General features: G+C 36.6%; 1 protein-coding gene across 4 annotated transcripts in view; it reads right to left on the reverse strand.

Moving 5' to 3' along the window:
• Positions 1-5,302: 5,302 nt before the first annotated feature.
• BRD1 (bromodomain containing 1) overlaps positions 5,303-18,130 on the reverse strand; it is a 56,952-nt gene continuing 44,124 nt past the window's right edge. For all 4 annotated transcript variants that reach the window (XM_085217837.1, XM_085217830.1, XM_085217822.1 and 1 more), the window contains 5 exons: positions 16,903-17,038; positions 14,837-14,964; positions 10,529-10,638; positions 8,307-8,461; positions 5,303-7,186 (listed from right to left, as the gene is read on the reverse strand). In XM_085217837.1, the coding sequence (XP_085073963.1) occupies positions 7,003-7,186; positions 8,307-8,461; positions 10,529-10,638; positions 14,837-14,964; positions 16,903-17,038 (713 nt within the window). In that variant the 3' untranslated portion in view covers positions 5,303-7,002. The remainder of the gene's footprint in view (positions 7,187-8,306; positions 8,462-10,528; positions 10,639-14,836; positions 14,965-16,902; positions 17,039-18,130) is intronic.

Below are 18,130 nucleotides of genomic sequence, written 5' to 3' on the forward strand. Positions count from 1 at the left end.
GAAGAAAGGCTGAAGGAGCTGGGGATGTTCTGCCTGGAGATGGCTGAGGGGGAATCTCATCAGTGCATATAAAATACCTGAAGGGAGAGTGCAAAGAGGATGGAGCCAGGCTCTTTTCAGTGATGACCAGTTATGGGACAAGAGGCAACAGATACAAATAGGAGGACAGGAGTTTGCCTCTGAACATGAGGAAGAACTCCTGTGCTGTGTGGGTGGCAGTACACTGGCACAGACTGCCCAGAGATTGTGGATCTCCTCTTTGGAGACCTTCAGACCCAGACATGAGCCTGGACGCCCTGCTCTGGGTGTCCTATCTTGGGCAAGGGTTGGGTGAAGCGAACCTTCTCTTGGCCATTCTGTGACCCTGTGACACCACCATCATGTTCTAAGTTTTCAGCAGTTCAATATGATCCTCCATTCGCCATACCTAAAGCTCTCAGAATCAAGAAAAAACACAGCTCAGTGTCCAAGAAACAGGGCTAATCTCATGCAGAGAAAAATGTAATACCCAAAATAAACATATTCAAGAAAACAATACTTAAAATGTATATGTACTTTTCTTCCTCCAGTCAGTTGTTATAAAAAAACACTGTCTATTTACACTGCTGAAACCCCCATTCAGAGATTAACATTTCCATTAAAAGTTAGGATCATTTTCTAACTCAACCAACAATGCAACCAAAACCCGTATTTTTTTTCACTAGGGAACACCTGCTGACAAATGCTGTTTGCCAATATTTTTGGAAGAAATAAGTATTTGTAGGAAGACATAAACAACATGAAGCAAATTAGGTTATCTGATAAAGTTGATCTGAAAAGTTCATCTTTAAGCTTCATCAGCATCCTAACTGCATCCAATATACTCACTCCATAATCATCACGCAAAAGAAGTGCCGTGGAGTAACTTTAATTTCACTTTCTTCTGGAATGTGTACATTATGGACTACGCGGTTTCATCACTGCAAATATGGAAGTCATAGAGAAAGCTGAAAATTTAGATTGCTAGTGATGTTCTTGTGCAATCCATCTGTAGTTTTACCTTTTTTTCTGCATAAATTTACTCATTACTGTAATGGTTGTTTTTTTGTTGGTGATTTCTTTTGGCTGGGGGCAAAGGTAACAGCTTTCACTGAGAAAGAAAAAAAAAAGTACCAGAAGCAACAGAAAAAAACACCTCTCTCTTAACACAGGTCTTAATTTTACTTTCTAAATGAACTGCTGCCACAATGCATCATCTTCTCTTGGTTTGGACGCACAGAATCTCTTTAATTCCAATTCCTCCTGTGCAGGTATTTAAACATCAGATTTTAAGGCTTCATGGAAGTCTACATGCCAGTCTGTGGACAAACTAATCCTAGGGCATCCACAGCATAGATAGAAAAGCCACACCAATTATGAAGTGAAGTATTAGTCTAAGAACTACTACTGCAAAATAAAAAAATAAAAAAAGTTCAGAAAAAAAGAGATGCAGATACACACACACTGATCTGGACTAGTATTTAAGACTTTTTTTTCCAGAAAATGGGAAAATGTTTTGCCCTCTCCCTGCCCATTTCAGATGTTTGTTTTCTATCTAAGCATTACCCGTTGCAATTTATTTCACCATACCCTTGCAGAGGCTTTACCTGTTCTTCACAGCAGAAACATCAGAACATAAAAATGAGCTCTAGCTTATACAGACTGCAAAATGAACAAGCTGAGCCAATAGAAAAGCAGTCTGGCCAAAGTCTGGTTTTTAGAGGTGTGATCACACCTCTTTCGTTTTTAAATATATCTATAAGTATCTAACCCCTTCTGTCGATGTAGAAAGTAGAATGGGATGACCAAAGTCAATGCATCACTGGATTTTTAATTATATAGAAACAAACCATGAGAAAAAATCTTGAATAACCCTGAAGAACAGCTTGCATTTTCCTCCATTATCAACAGAGATTCTAATGAAAGAAAATCAGGGCTCTCCAGCCTGCCCAGGTCTTGCTACTAGGCAGCACAGTCTTCTGCTGTGTGAGCCACTCCTTTATATCGTCAGCAAACTTGCTGAGGGTGGACTCTTAACCCTTCATCCGTGTCACTGATGAAGATGCTGAACAAGCCCAGACCCAGTACTGACACCTGGCGAACACTGGTTCTTACAGGCCTCCAACCAGGCTGTGCCACGGTTGACAGCACTCTGCCAGTCAGACAGTTCTCAATCCACCTCTCTGCTCAACTTCCTAAGCTTATGCTCAAAGATGTTAGGGAAGGCACTGTCAAAAGCCATGCTGAAGTCAAGGCACACAGCACCCACTGCTGTCTCCTCATCTACCCAGCCAGCCATAGCATCATAGAAGGCTACCAGGCCGGTCAAGCACGATTTCCTCTTGGTGAATCCATACTGAATGTTCCTGATAACCTTGTTCTCTACCAGTTTCTTGGAGATGACATCCAGAACAATCTGTTCCATCAATTTTCCAGGTAAAGACATGAGGCTGACTGGCGTGCAGTTTCCAGACTCCTTATGTCCCTTTTTGAAGACTGGAATGACACTGGCTTTTCTCTTGTTCTCAGGCACCTCTCCCGTTCTCCATGACCTGTCAAAGATGATAGTGTGTGGTTTGGCAGTCACTTCTGCCAGCTCCTTTGAGATGGCTCACCTTCTAGCTCAACGTTATGGGAGATAGATAAGCAACATTTGTCACTATGCTGGTCGGCTGGCTTATTCCCATCAGTCACAATGGCATAAGCATGGTCATTTTGGACCCCATCCCCTTCAGTTTAAAGCACACCTCACTAGGTTGGACAGCCTGCTGCCAGAGATTGCCCTGCCTCTCCTAGACAGGGGGGATCCCATCCCTCCCTAACAGGTTATAATCTTTATAGAAAGTCCCATTGTCATAAAATCCAAAACCCTTGAGCCAGCACCAGCCATGAAGTCAGGAATTGATGAGCTTTATGTACCTATTCCTGGTTTCCCTCCTTTCTTATACTGCCAAAATTGAAGAGAAGAAAAGTTGGGCACCAGTGTTCTTCACTTGTGCTCCTGGGGCTCTATAGTCTTTTTTGATTCTGCCCTTATTCCACCTTCCATTGTCAGTCCTGTCCACATTAATTTTATTATTTATTATAAATGATTGTTATACAAAAATGTACACAAGGAAACTGAAAAATGTTAAGCACAATGTGGACAGTAAATACTTCCTGCATTTCACTTCTGTATGTATTACACACATAATTATTTTACTGTTAAAAAACAACCACCTTCACCAATGCAATCACACATAAGAGCTTTCATTTAACCCAATCCCCTGTGAATATCCACAATACAGCCTTCCTTTATCAGCCTACAGGGCAGAATAAGTGCATAATCTTTCACCTCCAAACTTGAATATTTTTGTTGGTAACTGCTGCGTGCTCAGCTTCCACGATGTCACCAGCACAGCAAGCAGCTCCAGGTAATGGTCTGTTTATAATGCTCGAGAATGAACCCGGAGCAGAACCCTCTGAGCAGGAATTAACAGCTAAGTAAACTGTGAAAAGGGAACGAGGTAACATGCCTGTCACATAAGATAGAAAGCCAGAGTCGGGAGTTGATGCTCTACATATCAGCTCTTTGGTGAAAAATAAACATTCCCAAACTTGCAGCAAGACCTGAGAAATCTATTTGTAATGGATTACAAAAAGTAGAAGCAGAAAAACTGTTTAACAGCAAGAAGTTTTAATAGCAGCATTTTAAAAAGAAAATATTAAATATTTTTGTGAATGTTGATGGTCTGTGTGTATTGCTCCCTCTAGTGTAAAAATACAAAAATCACAACAAACATTGGAAAATCCACTGCATTTGGTAACAAATACAAACTTTTTTTTTTTTTTTTTAAAAGAAAGTCATTACACCCCTTTTTTCCCTAAATATTTATAACATGATTTCTCACATTTTAATACAAGAGAGGACAAATTAACTTTGTTTCAGCTTCTGATCCGGGATTCTCACTCTTTATTAGCTGGGGATGATCACACCAGAATTGACAAGTGAATATGCAAATCCACACCCTGCTTTTACTGCTGTGATGCTCCATGAGAAAACAGTAGGATACTGTTCTATACAAACTTTATGATGTTCCCTTCTTTTTCCTCCACTAGAATACTAATTTCTACTCTATGATTACTTCAGTTACTAATGGTCAAGAGCAAGGTCTGAAACATAGCAAAACACATCCTCAGATACATATGTATTTATCTGACTATTGGGATAGGCCATAAAATTAGGAAATAAAGCAAATTTGGGGATCAATCTTCCTTTACTAAGTAAGCATGCATTTCCTTAAAACACATCACTGACGAGCAACAAGTCTGAGAAATCATTTTACATTTGAAACCAACCTGAAGAACCACTGGATAATAGTTTACTTTGGCATAGTGTAGGAAAAGCTGTAGCCACTGCTGCAACCTGAGTTCTGGGACAGTTTCCACCACATGCACAGAAGGAAAAAAAAAAAAAAAAAAAAAAAAATCACAGCCTTCCATGCCCATTTACTCCATTCACAGAGTAGTTTGTATAGGTATTCTCTCAAAATCAATAAAAAGTTACCTCCTCCAAGAACTGTCAGGAGATGCCTGCGTGTATAACTTATTAAGTGGGAATTTATACTTCAGAGGTATCAAAGTTCTACCCATATGAAATTATCATCTTCCTACTCTGAACTTCAATTTATTTTCCAAGGTCTGAAAGACCCTCAGAACACATCTTCTCTTCCTGCCAATCATTATTCAGTTTCACACACACTGATTTGGTGGCCCACATCTGAAGCACGACCTGGCACAGGCTATCTTTGAAGGTTCCCTTAATAAGCAACCCTAGAAGATCACAAGAGGTCTACTGTCTCAATATTGTGCAAGTTAAGTTCAATTCCCATCAAAAATAAATGACAGCTCCTCAAAATCATTACACAAAAGTACTAATTAAAGCAAATGAGCAAATTTTCATTTTAGTTTTCTACCTGATGTGTCAATCGTTTCTGTCACAGCAGAACACCTGCCATCACTATTTCCCCTAAAGCAAAGTTCACTGTCAAGACTGGGAGAACTGTTTGCTCGATCATTTGTGAAAGTTATCCAACTTTGCAATTACCGTAGTCCATTACAGGCAATTGCTCTCAGCCAGTAGGGCATAACTAGAACACCTAGCAAACGGAGCGCTCAGTAAGGAGGCACTGCATGCTGCAGCAAGAAAACAAGGTTCTGGAACTAGCACCTCTTTAACAACTCAGTCATGGATTAAGAGAATGGGCGCTACAGCAAAATTTCAGGGGCCAAATTCAGGACAAAATTAACAGTTGAGAAAGAAATTTTATTTCAAGCTTCTAAGGGGGTATTACAAACAATAGAGAATAAAAACATTAAAAACTATTTATAAAGTAACTGTCCCTTTAAAATAAAGACTCAAGCAGGTTTAACAATGAAGTATGCTATCCATGAAGTTTTAAAAAAAGGTTTAAAAAGTATTGGTTTTGCTGTATTTGCTAATCCTTTATAAAAAAAAAGCTGGGCATAAATACTTCGTGCATTCATATGCATTATTTGGTGTTTCATATTATATAACTTGGTACAGTATTTAAGATATCACTGCAAAAGAGTTCAAACAGTGCATTTATAAATAATGGAGTCATTATAAATCACATTGCAAACATACCTTGCCATTTTCATTGTTACAAATTCTGTATTCTCAGTGAAGGTAGGAATAAAGTAGCTACAACAATCAATATCTTGACTTTATTATTTTTTTTTTAATATAAAAATGCAATTCTGGAAACCCCCCTCCTTCTTCCCCCTGCCCAAACATAATGCTTTACTTCTTAAAAATAAAAATAAAGTACTAATTCTATATACATCACATGTACCATACAAAAATGTATCCAAAGTTTCTATTGCTACCAAAGTGTTCTAAATTAAAAGTTACATAAATCCCCTCCGTGGAAACAGAAGATTACAAGTTACAAAAAAATCAAATTACACACAAACCATCAAGTTATTTTATACAATTTCCAATACATTTTTTCTCCCAAAGCAAGTTGTCTTCTCATGTGCCTGTATAAAAATGCATATCAATATATTTGTCAATTTTATTTTTCATTATAAAGCAAATTAATACATTTTCTACAATAAATAAAACACAGGGAGGCACATATATCAATAAAATAAAATCAATGGGAGATAAATGGGATATGGTTTTGAAAGAAATAATGTGCTTGCAGGCTTTAAGCCAGATTTGTTTAAAACAAAAACAATCTTAAGCTATTTGGGGCAACTATGGAGTGTTTTTGGTGATTTGCAAGTGATGTACATAGTAAATTTTTTTTCCTTGATGCCTTTCTCACAAAGTACCCTCCAAAATAATGCAACTTCCTTTCTTAAAATACATATTTGTAATTGTAAATTTACATCAATCTTAAAATATGTGGTACTTTGTGCAAAGAGCAATGATTTACACAAACATTCAGAAGTCTTTTTCAGAAGCTACAGACCAAGGAAGAAATGATACAAGCAGCACCATATCGTATATGATTTAGGCAAACATATATTTGATGTAATTTTGATATTAGGCTTTACAATTCACTAAACACCTTAAGCTGGAAGATGGTGCTTAGGTAACTTAAAACTTAGAAAGAAAGAAGAAAAATGGAAACAAAAATCAACTCCCTCCCCAGCAAAATTATAAAAGAAATTAAGGAGCTATCTAAAATCAGAATAAGTTAAGTGTTGAATATACAGTTATGTACAATTATGCACACTATGAACAAGATGTTTTAACATGTTTAGTGGAAAATCCTCCAAACTATAATACGATAAAATCGTTTATCAATATGGCAATGGTGATTTAGAAGAACTGCTCAACAATTTCAAGTTTGCAGAATTGAGCCACTGAATCAACAATTAAGGGGTTGTATCTTCAATACATTCTTTCAGACAAAGAGGTTTGTAAGTAGAGTTCAAGTCTGTGTGGTACGTTTCATGCCTTGGTAGAATCTGTTAGTCAATATCACTGAAGTCACTGACTGGTTCTCCATGTACTCTACTCAGGTGGTTCATAGCACGATCAAAAGCAATCCTTACTGCTTTTCGAATGCTTGAGTTGCGACCTTCCATCATTTTTAACTTGTCTATGGTCTCATCTATCCCAAGGGGAACCATTTTGGATTTGGGAAGCCACTGCCTGTAAGAAAGGGAAAAACAAATAAGTTAAATATAAAATAACATCATAAAGTTTGTATAGAACTGTAAAGCCTGCCATATCATGTTTCCCATTTAGTGGGTCAGATTTGCCATCTTAAATAAAGTAATAAAATTCCTTTTATGTTATTACTTGCTTTAAATATTTTTTAAAATACAAAATATTAAGAAATCTCCCATGAAACAAAGAATACATTCTAATTTAACAGATAACGTATTATTTAGTGACAAGTATCAACTGACTGAAATTAGCATGAAATATTTATGCAATTTAATTTAGAATCATACAATCACAGTATATCCCGAGCTGAAAGGGAACAACAAGGATCATGGAGTCCAGCTCCTGGCTCTACACAGGACCACCCGAAAATAAAACGTTACGTCTGAAATTATTGTCCAAATGCTTCTTGAACTCTCACAGCCTGGGACGATGAGCACCGCCCTAGGGAGCCTGTTGCAGCGCCCAATCACACTCTTGTGAAGAGCCTTTTCTTAATATCTAACCTGACCCTCCCCTGTTGCAGCTCCATGCTCAGGTCCTGCTGCTGTCACCAGAAATCAGAGATGAGTGCTGTCTTTTCGCTCTCCTTGTGACGAAGCTGTAGGCCACCATGAGGCCTCCTCTCAGTCTCCTTTTTTCTCTGGGTTGAAAAAACCAAGGGAGTGCAACTGCTCCTCCTACGTTCTGCCCTCTAGATCCTTCATCTTCACAGCTCTCCTTTGAATGCTCCCTAATAGTTGTGACCTTACATCGTGGAGCCCAAAATTGCAAAGACTGCACAAGCATAGTGCAGAGCAGGACAATCCCCAAGCCCTGCTGACTTGGTACATTCCTGGGTTCAATATCAGCACCAGCTTGTAGATCAAACCAAAAGACTATTTAACAGTTTATATTATTACCTTTCAAATAGACACAAAAAAGTACCCTTCAGTACAATATGTCTTAGTCCAAGAACAGACTTAAACATGAAATTTCAACATTACAGTTGTTATAATCATGGGGAAAAATATCTTTAAGACAGCATCTTAATCATTTCTTAGATTTAAGCTATAGAGTTAAAATTTTAAGTCACTGCATCAAGAAAAACATTTCAATAACATACCAACTTCTTTTATTGTCAAAAAACAGTACTAAGAATAGTTTCTCATCTGATTTGGTCTGCATTTGTTCTCCAATCTTCAGTACATCCAAAGGTGGCACTGGTATAGTAACACCATTGTGATGACCAGCAACACGAGGCATTTTAGGGTCAATAATCTGTAAAAGAGAAGAAAAGAGATTTCCTAATTTTTATATGCACAAAAGAAAAAATAAACCCAACCTGTATAACGCATTCCAGTATGAATATTTGTTTCTGCAAAGAACAAGTTAGACACTCAAAATCCGAACCAAGAACAGCTTTAAACAAGGGGGAAAAAAAAAACAACAAAAAACAAAACAGAAAAAAAGCAGGAAAAAAAATGTAACTTTCAAATACTTTGCATAAGCTGTTTGATTATCAGAAAAGGCAACTCATTTTTCAGTGAACTGTATCGTGAAAATCACAAATGAAACTCCTTTGTAAGTAATGTACAGCATTATCAATTGCTCAGCTGCCACCAAAAATTGTCTGTTCCATCCACCTCCTGTCCAACAACTCCTATTATTTTTCCAGCTTCTGCATTAGTATCTACCTTAATTTACAATAAGCTGGTAATGAAAGTCAACAGAAAACTAATACTGTAGAGAATTCATGGAAATCACAAGAACCTTCTTCTCTTGACTGAGGTTAAAACATCAATCAACTAATCACACAGAGAACTATCAGTGTTTACAAAAAGGAGGGAAGAGAAAAGGAGCCTTTTGGCACCTCCTACTTATGATCAGTTTAAATCTAACAACAAAGTGCACCATTCAAGAGGCAATCAATCACAATATAAACATCTGATCCAGATGTGCTTGGGCCACTCACTGATGGGTGAATGGAAATTCATGCTCAGAACCTCCTCTCCACTAGCTTTAACATGACTGCATAACTACAGTACCTCATCTCTCCAGTACATATATGTCATAGCAACCATATGATCATCTAATTTATTATATCAATAAGAACAGGTTGGACTGCTGGCCTGAGGCCAATGGGATGAAGCTCAACAAGACCAAGTGCTGGGTCCCAAACTTTGGCCACAACAACTCCAGGAAACACTACAGGCTTGGGGTAGAGTGGCATTAAGACTGCGTGGAAGAAATGGACCTGGGAGGTGTTGGTCGACTCTCAGCTAAACGTGAGCCAGCCAAGGCATCCTTGCTTGTATCAGAAATAGTGTAGCCAGCAGCAGCAGGGTAGTAATTATGCCTCTGTACTCAGCTCGAGTACCACACCTCGAATACTGGGGAGTGTCTAAAGAAACTGTGACTCTTCAATCTGAAAAAGAGAAAGCTCAGGAAAGACCTTATGGCTTTCTACAACTACCTGAAAGGAGGCTGGAGAAAGGTTCTCCCATTTAACTAGCGATAGGAGTAGATGGAATGGCCTTAAGTTGTGCCTGCAGAGGTTCAGGTTGGATATTAGGAAAAATTTATTCTCTGAAAGAGTGGTCAGGTGCTGGAACAGGCTGCCTGGGGAGGTGGTTGAATCACCATCCCTGGAGATGTTCAAGATACCTTTAGATGTTGTAATAAGGGACATGTTTTAGAGGGGAAATATTGGTGGTAGGATGGTCTAGGTGATCTTGGAGGTCCTTTCCAACCTTGGCGATGCTATGAAAGTAATGAAAACACAGACTATTTCTTTAGCACCAAATGCCCAAAGCCATTCAGATACTTCATAAACAATATTTTCTCTACAAGCTGTTGATTTAAGCAGAAGTGCATGTATTTCTCCTAAAAACACAGACAACAGCTTTAAGTGTATGCATACAATTCACTGAATAAAATCATTCAATTTAAACTATCAAATATTTTGTTTCTTTAATAAGCTTCAGAAACAAACAGAATATTTTATACTCATTTTGCAGCAGAAAATATCTCTAATTCTAACACTACCAAGATGCCTGTCAAATGTTTATTCAGCTGATCCTTTAAACAATAATGTATATTCCAGTAACAAAAGCCTAGTGAAATCCATACAGTAATAGATACCAGTGGCTCAATATCTGCCTGGTATTGTAATAATTTTACAAATAGAATTCATGGAAAAGCTATAAAGAGGGGCAAATTGATCCACTTTTATTCATGGTAATTCATAACTTCCCTTTCAGGCTGAGCTTATGGATCAAGATTTTCAAACCATAAACAGTTCTGCTATTCGTATCAGTATGCACTGATGGAAACCTGTGCACTCACCAGAGCTGGGTAAGAAGGATATCCACTGCATTTGGCCCATACTACTTTCAGAGGCTCAAGAACAGATGTTGCAGCATCAGTTGAAATCCACATACTGCTATGACCAACTTCTGAAAACAAAAAATAATTACATGTAAGATTAATATTTTAAAGAATGAAGCCTCAGACAAATCTTCTGCAGTTGTTTTCTAATCACGATAATTAGAAAACAAATGTATGCCAATGACACTTTCTATATAAAAAACAGCATTTCTACCAGCTCTTTATATCTCAGTTGCACAGTATTTAGAAGGAAGACATTGCTTGACGGAAATAGCTTTCCAAGTGCCAGAATAAAATTTATTCCTAAATTCTTTCTAATCTGCTCCTATTTAAAATAAGCAGTGCTTATTATGACATCTGACGTGCAAATATACATTTTAACATTGAGAAAAGCCCTAAAAGAAAATGGCTTCAAAACCTGCAGAAGAAGCAGTAGTGGGGGAAAGATTCTTGAGCTGATCACTAAACAAAGAGGTCAGACATTCTCCACAGCACATTCTAGGTCAATTCTCAAACACAGGCTTTCCATTCAATTACAGTTTATTTCAAATAATAATAGTATCAGCATCCCAAGAAAATACTGTACTGGGAAGTTTAACCTTAGAGATTCACTGTCCAGTAACAAAAGTTATCAAAATGCAATAATTCATAGTAACCTGCCACCACAACTTAAACAAGATGTTAGATATTTCGGAAGCTAAAAATTGTTACAGGTTATATTGCAGACAAATACAAGAACCAAACACAATTTTCTACAGCATTTAAGACCTCAAACAAGTATTCAAAAGAACACGGGGACGTTTGTTATCAATTCCAGCAGGCATGCTCCACTGATGAAACTTTTAATCAGTAGATGCCATTATATACAACCATGGAAATGACTTATTTCTACTGTTTTTTGTGCTTTTATTTTTATTTTTTATTTTTTATTTTAGTTTACTGAACTACGTAGCCTTGGAAGAAATGATACTAGATCTATTTACTGGCTTGTTTACTTGTTCCTTTCTACATATTTTTATAGAGATTTTTTCAGGATTTTCTTTATTTTCTCAGTAAAAGCCACAATATTCTCAGATATATAAAAACATAAAATAAAGTGAATACATAAGAATACATAAAGACATTCTTATCCTCCTACAGCTGAATATATTAAATATATGGAAACACACATCACTACCAGAACGGTTTAGCAGGATTTATCTTAAAACAATTGATCAAAGTAATTTCTAATACCATGAAGAAAGTTATTTAAGCAATTTTGTATCTGTGCTTTATTAATATTGTTAAGCATTCACATGGAAGCTAGACACAGTTCTGTTTAAATTCATATCTGTATCTGTTACTTAAAAACAGTGCAGGCCCTCTTTTCTGGGACAGCTAATAGAAGAAACCAAAGAAACCTACATTATTCTTAGCTGCAAAATTGATATAAAATGAAGAAATGATATTTTAATGCAGTGTAGAAGGTGATACATAATCTAAATGCATGCAGCAAAGCTCCTTCAGAGACTTCTCAGGTGTAAGAATAGGGAATAATCTCAGAATATTTTCCTAGTAAGAATTTATTTCAAACGATTTTAGGGGTTAAGTTTAGTATGCTAGCATATATGGTTAGTACTTTTCTTTTATGCCATACAAATCATTTATTTCCTCAATCTATAAGAGAGAATGCATTTAAATTTGCAGTCATGACAATTTAAATAACAGTACTCCCAGTGTGAAAACTGACAGTAACGAAATACCAAACACCAGACTTCAGAAACAATATAAACCAGTTCAAAGACAAGAATGTCTCATTAAACATTTCCTCCCCTTACATACTTTCTACTTCTTACAACATTTCAAAAACAACTGATAAGTTGGGTTTTTTCCATGAACATTCTCACAAAGAAGTTCACAGGTTGAACTTTTTAAGGGTAGGTTGAGCGAAACACCCATTAGGTGTCAGCATCACAAGCTTCAAAAACATACTTTTTCCTCCAAAAACTGAGCTAAGAATTTCAAAACTCAGTATCTGTGCAGCTTTCAGAAAGGACAGAGTTTTTTTCTGTATGGCAGTAACTAATGAATTTTGTTTTAAACCAGAAACTCCAACCTCAAATAAGAAAGCCTTTTTTGACTGAAATACAACAGTAGTAGTTAAGAGTGCACAGTGCTGTAAGGTTGTTTTTTTTTTCCTCCCAAATTACTTAGAGGCAAGTTTGATGTTAACATTTAAATCTGCAGATGAATCCACAGACACAGAGCATATTTAAGCTCCAAAATGCTGCTAAGACAGTTGTGATTGCTCCAGAGCAGACAGATCACTCTTAAGCACAAATGATATATTGGGGAGCTTCCCTTTTATTGTCTTTTAGCTGAGCAAAGTGTTCTCTGCTGTCAATGACTTACCAACTGAAAAGAAGACCACGCAAAAGATAAAGTGATTTGAATAAAATGCCATGAAATGTTCCCCTACAATATGTTTCTCTACAACCTGCTCCCTTCCCCACTCCTGCTCACCAGAATGAAATGACTGAAGGGAGAAACAGCATCTAGACAATGATGAAAAAATAGTTACCAAGTAAAGAAAAAAAGTCTGACAAGGTGGAGAGACTGACTGGTAAACTGTGAGACAAAGAATTTACAAGCTGAGACAACAAGACAGAGAGAGACAGAAGCTAAGAACAAGAGAGGTAGATGAGAAGCTTGGATAAGTGAACAAGAAACACCTAGACAAAAGGGCCAGGCAAGATTCAGAAGACAGGCAGAAGAATGCTCTGCCACTTTGGCCCCACAAATTCCCAATCCTGCAAAGGCAACCAGAACATAGAAATCTCAGCACAGCCCTGTATACTGCAACTGTTTATTAAAACCTCTCATGGCACACATCTCTAGTGCGCATGTATTACAGCGACTGCATCCATCAATCAGTACAAAACTTCATCTTGTCATAATTGTACTATTACAGCATACCATACCAGTGGTTGAGAGACAGCATCTTGTAAATAAAACCAAAATACGCTTTGGACCTTGGAACAGTGCAACTGAAAGCACTGTGTTTGGTCCTAAAGCATGGACACTCCTGTCAAGCAGAATTCTTCGAGATAGTTTGCAAAGAACAGGCAACCCTTATTTTAGTTGTTTTGTAAAATCTAGGAGTTTACTAATCTAAGAAAGTCATGGCAAAGTTCTAGTTATGCACAGAACAGAAGCAGTACATTTCACTTCACTCCTGCTTGTTTATTCCTCTTTATCTGCCAGTGCAGACAGCGAAGGACTCAAATTAGACAGAATATCTATTAATATACAAAATAATGCTATTTCTCCTCCTTTTAAGCAGATGTATGGTATATCTGAGAACAGAGAAAGAACTAAGATCAAGGAGAGTTCTGAAAAAGCATGTACAAAAAGCAGAAAGCAATAAATGCAAGGCTCCCCAGGACAGAATAAGAAAAGCAAATGGAAAAAAACAAGGCTTGTATAATAGGTTACCATACAAATAATAAAGATACTAAACCTGAGAGTAATGGATCAGTTAGCTGAAAACAGATCAGCTGCAAGAAGGACAACAAAATACATCATATTGGAAGGAAAGAACACAGTAAGACAAACAAAGAGACAGATACAAGCACTGGAAAGACCTGAAAAAGTCCTGGTTAAGTGGAAAAGAGCTGCAAGGACAGAAACTAAGGACAGGCTTGCTAGACACAGCAAGCCTGATCCCCAGCATCAGTGTAGGAACACTGTATTCTACAAACACAGCTCTACTTACAGATGAGACAACTTATATCTTGCAGTGCAATAAAAAATACACACACAAAAAAGGAAGATATATTATCAAAACAACACATTCTCTAAGATCTGGTTATTATACAGTACACTCCTAAAAATTTCCACTTTTTTCCAACTTTTTTTTTTCCTGAATCAAAGCAAACCATGTCTTACTCATCTGTCAATACAGAATAGCATGGAGGAGTAAGCTCTAAAACAAAAAAGTTTAGGAAAAATGCTAACAGACCCACAAACAGTACTGCAGTTCAAGTTTTGTTTGTACTACTGGAGTAACCTAAATCACTTCAAATATCACTTACTGATCAAAAGCAACATCTCTTTTAAGTTCTTAAAAAGTTGAAAGTAAAGTCTAGTATTTTCTGCTGTGCTATCAATATCACTTTCAGAACTCTTAGATGTTTTTCTGCAGAGAAAATCATATTAGAATCAGTTAAACTAACAGACAAAATGTGGTTATAGAGCATGATAAAAAATACAATCTTTTATAGTTACCAGCTGCAATTCTTGCTGCTTTGGCATAGTTTCCATTTTCAATGCAAGATATCAATTCACTTCGATCCTCCAATGTGTGTCTTCGTATAAGTGCTGGTTTACCTTTACCACACTTTGGTAGGCTGAAACTGTAAAAGTATTAATACTATTACTCAATGAATTAACATAGCTCACTACAAATGAAGATAATGAACAAGAACTTAAAATTCTACAAGGGAAAAAAAATATCCTACCAGCAAGCTAGTGAATTTCATGCGATAAAAATTAAACAACATAAAAACTAAAATTGAAAAATACTTTTACACGCATAACCTACTAGTTATCAGCAAAAGATAAACAGTATTCAATTGCATCTTAACTTTTGAGCATGTATGGCCTGCGCCATGTAGGAGCAGCTGCTTCGCCTCCAGAGTTACAAAGGATACTGGCCAAATGGAAACCTCTACTCCAACAGTCCCACTAAACCAAAATTACTATTTTCTTACTCTTTTCATTACATTGTGAGAGCAATGTCTATGCACAAAGTGAGGAAGCTATGCTGAAGAGTTTTTATTGCACATCTGAGTTTTCTAGAGGAGATTGAAGAATGTGAAGAGCAACCAGAAACAAGTTGTATCCTCAATATATCACTCACAAGAGATGCAATACTAAATTCTCTTTGTTTCTGAAAAACCTGTTTGACACAAATGCATTAAAACCACTCCCTTGAGCAATTTAATACAAAACATGAACAGATCTGTCTTTTAAAAACAAAAAAAGACAACACATGAGAAACTCCAAAAAACAGTTTTATCCTATACAACTCTACATCCTGTCCTACTGTAACAAATTCATTTCTTCTATTACATACTTTCAAACTTGTTCACTTCTCTCATCATTGACAACTTAAATAAGTTTACTGACAACTGAAAAAGGTTTACTATCACCTACCACATTCCTAGGCTAAGGGAGCACATATTAGCTACTGTTATCCCATGGATTCTAACAAACCCACCCAGTTCCACTACCAACACTCCACTGCCACGTTACTTCCTTCCTACTCTCATAAGCCCCAAACTAGAGACATTTAAAAGGGCTGCTCTGAAAGAAATGCCTCCTATTTTATTACACTGATCCACAACATCAGAGGTAGATGTTGTGGTATGGCAGTAGAGATTGAACCTTCCTGACAATATTCCATTACATTTTATTGCTGTGTGACATATGGCAGAAGAGGGGCAGTCTGACATGGAAGCGTACATGAAGTTGTCATCAAATTCTTCCATGTGAAAAAAAAAATAGATGCTTTCTTAATATTTATGGAAACCAAACAGTGGATGTGAGCTCAGTGAGGTGGTAGATGGCGCATTTCAGCAGTGGTGATACTGGGACACTTCTGCTGGTGCAGGTTTTTATGAGAGTGGCATGCAGGCTCATCACTGGTAAAAATGCATAGCTAATAGTGGTGACTTTGTTGAAATAGGAGGTGTTATATTTGTGCATTTTTGGAAGATGGTGCACCATAAGTGATGGAGAAGTACACATCACTGGTGACAGTGGTGACCATCCTGACAGCCTTATATTTTGCAAAAGACTGCACAAGGAGACAACGAATGCTTGGTATATAGGTACTATAATCACTGCAGAAACTAACCAGTGACCTGAGTCACAGATCAATAGTCTACAGTTTCACAACTGTTTAATTTGCCTTCCCTGTGCAGAAACTCAGCTATGTAGATTGCTCCTTCTCATCATCCCTACAAACTAAATATTTGCATTTTTGAGTTCAGGACTGTGAAGATAATTAAAACAAAATTCTACACATGTAAACTTGTGCATGCATCTATCTGTATGTATTTATACTGAGCTGAAAAACAAGATCTTAGATCTTGTTCTTAGATCTGCAATAACCCAAGTAGAATAATGGAATACCAATAATCCTAGAAAGCACATCAGGTTTGACACACAACTGAGAAAACTGAAACTTTTCTTTTGTAAAATGTATGCAATTCTTCAACGTGGACCACAAGCAGCAGAAAAAAATTGACAAATTCAACCTCAAATTTATAGTTGAGATTTAGTTTTACCTGGTGTTACACAAAAGACTGTTACTAGATGAAATACTAGATTCTGATGCACAGCGGCGACGAGGTTCAACTTTTCTCCCTGCAGAATCATCTAATGCTCTCTCTTTACTGCTGTCTCCAAAACCATTCGAGAGACCTACAGAACAACACAAAAATAAACTGCATCAAGCTGAAAACCACATTGTTTTCATGAACGATTTTATATACACAAACATTGTGTCATTACTGTTCTTAATTAACTCTTTCGTATTTTGATGTGATGAAAAAGAAAGAACAAAATAAAACAAAATACTCAAAAGACAAAAGTATTATAAATAGTAGGATCTTGTCATCCGGTTTTAAAAGTTAGGATGGAAATTCAGATAACACAAAAACGGTGAAGATCACAATATGAAAAATGTCAAATGGAATATCAAAATTAGTCTCTGTTTGCAGTGTTTCCAACATATAGTTTACTAAAACAGCCTGCAGAAGCTGGATAGAAAAGCCAAGGAAAAAAAAATATTACACATCAGTCAGATTTACCAACAAAAGACTCATTTGAATACAGAGTTACAAACAGCAATCAAGAACTACTGAAAATTATTTTCAAATACATCAAGAGCAGTAGGGATTCTCTCCTGAAGTTATCTAGTTCTTCCTGAAAGCCTTCTAGTAAATTCAAACTGACATCATAACGTCCATTTTCTGAGATCGAAACTTATTATGCATATGATTTTATTTTTACTATCTTTCCCCAACACAAGTTTAGATACAGCATTTTTACTTCACAATTTTAATGAAATTTTAACAATGAAAATTTAATGAAAATTTAACAAAGAACTCTTGATTTGATGGATTGTCATTAATCCTACTCTGGCTTGCCAATTCAGAAAACGCTTAGAGCTCTTTAAGCTATTCGATTAAACAGATCACTGAAAAGGTTTGAAGTAGCTTTCATAAGAATTTTGTTTTCTTTTTTATCATAGAATCCAACATCAATTCCAAAATATCAACAGAAAAAAAAAATGGCTGAAGACAACAGAACTAGTTTGCAAACAGCTACTGCAAGCTGCAGATCTCAAAGAGAACAGAGTTTTAACATGAACTCAATTCTGACTACAGTTATTTTTTGACAATAATTAAAGCTTTCACTTAATATTTATGACCAGCATACTTCTCATAATGCAAGAACGAACCCTTTATCGCAGCCATCCTATTATTGGTCTTAAAAGTTATCATGATTTTT

The sequence above is a fragment of the Meleagris gallopavo genome, chromosome 1, assembly GCF_905368555.1.
Source record: "Meleagris gallopavo chromosome 1, MGAL_WU_HG_1.1, whole genome shotgun sequence".
NCBI lineage: Eukaryota > Metazoa > Chordata > Aves > Galliformes > Phasianidae > Meleagris > Meleagris gallopavo.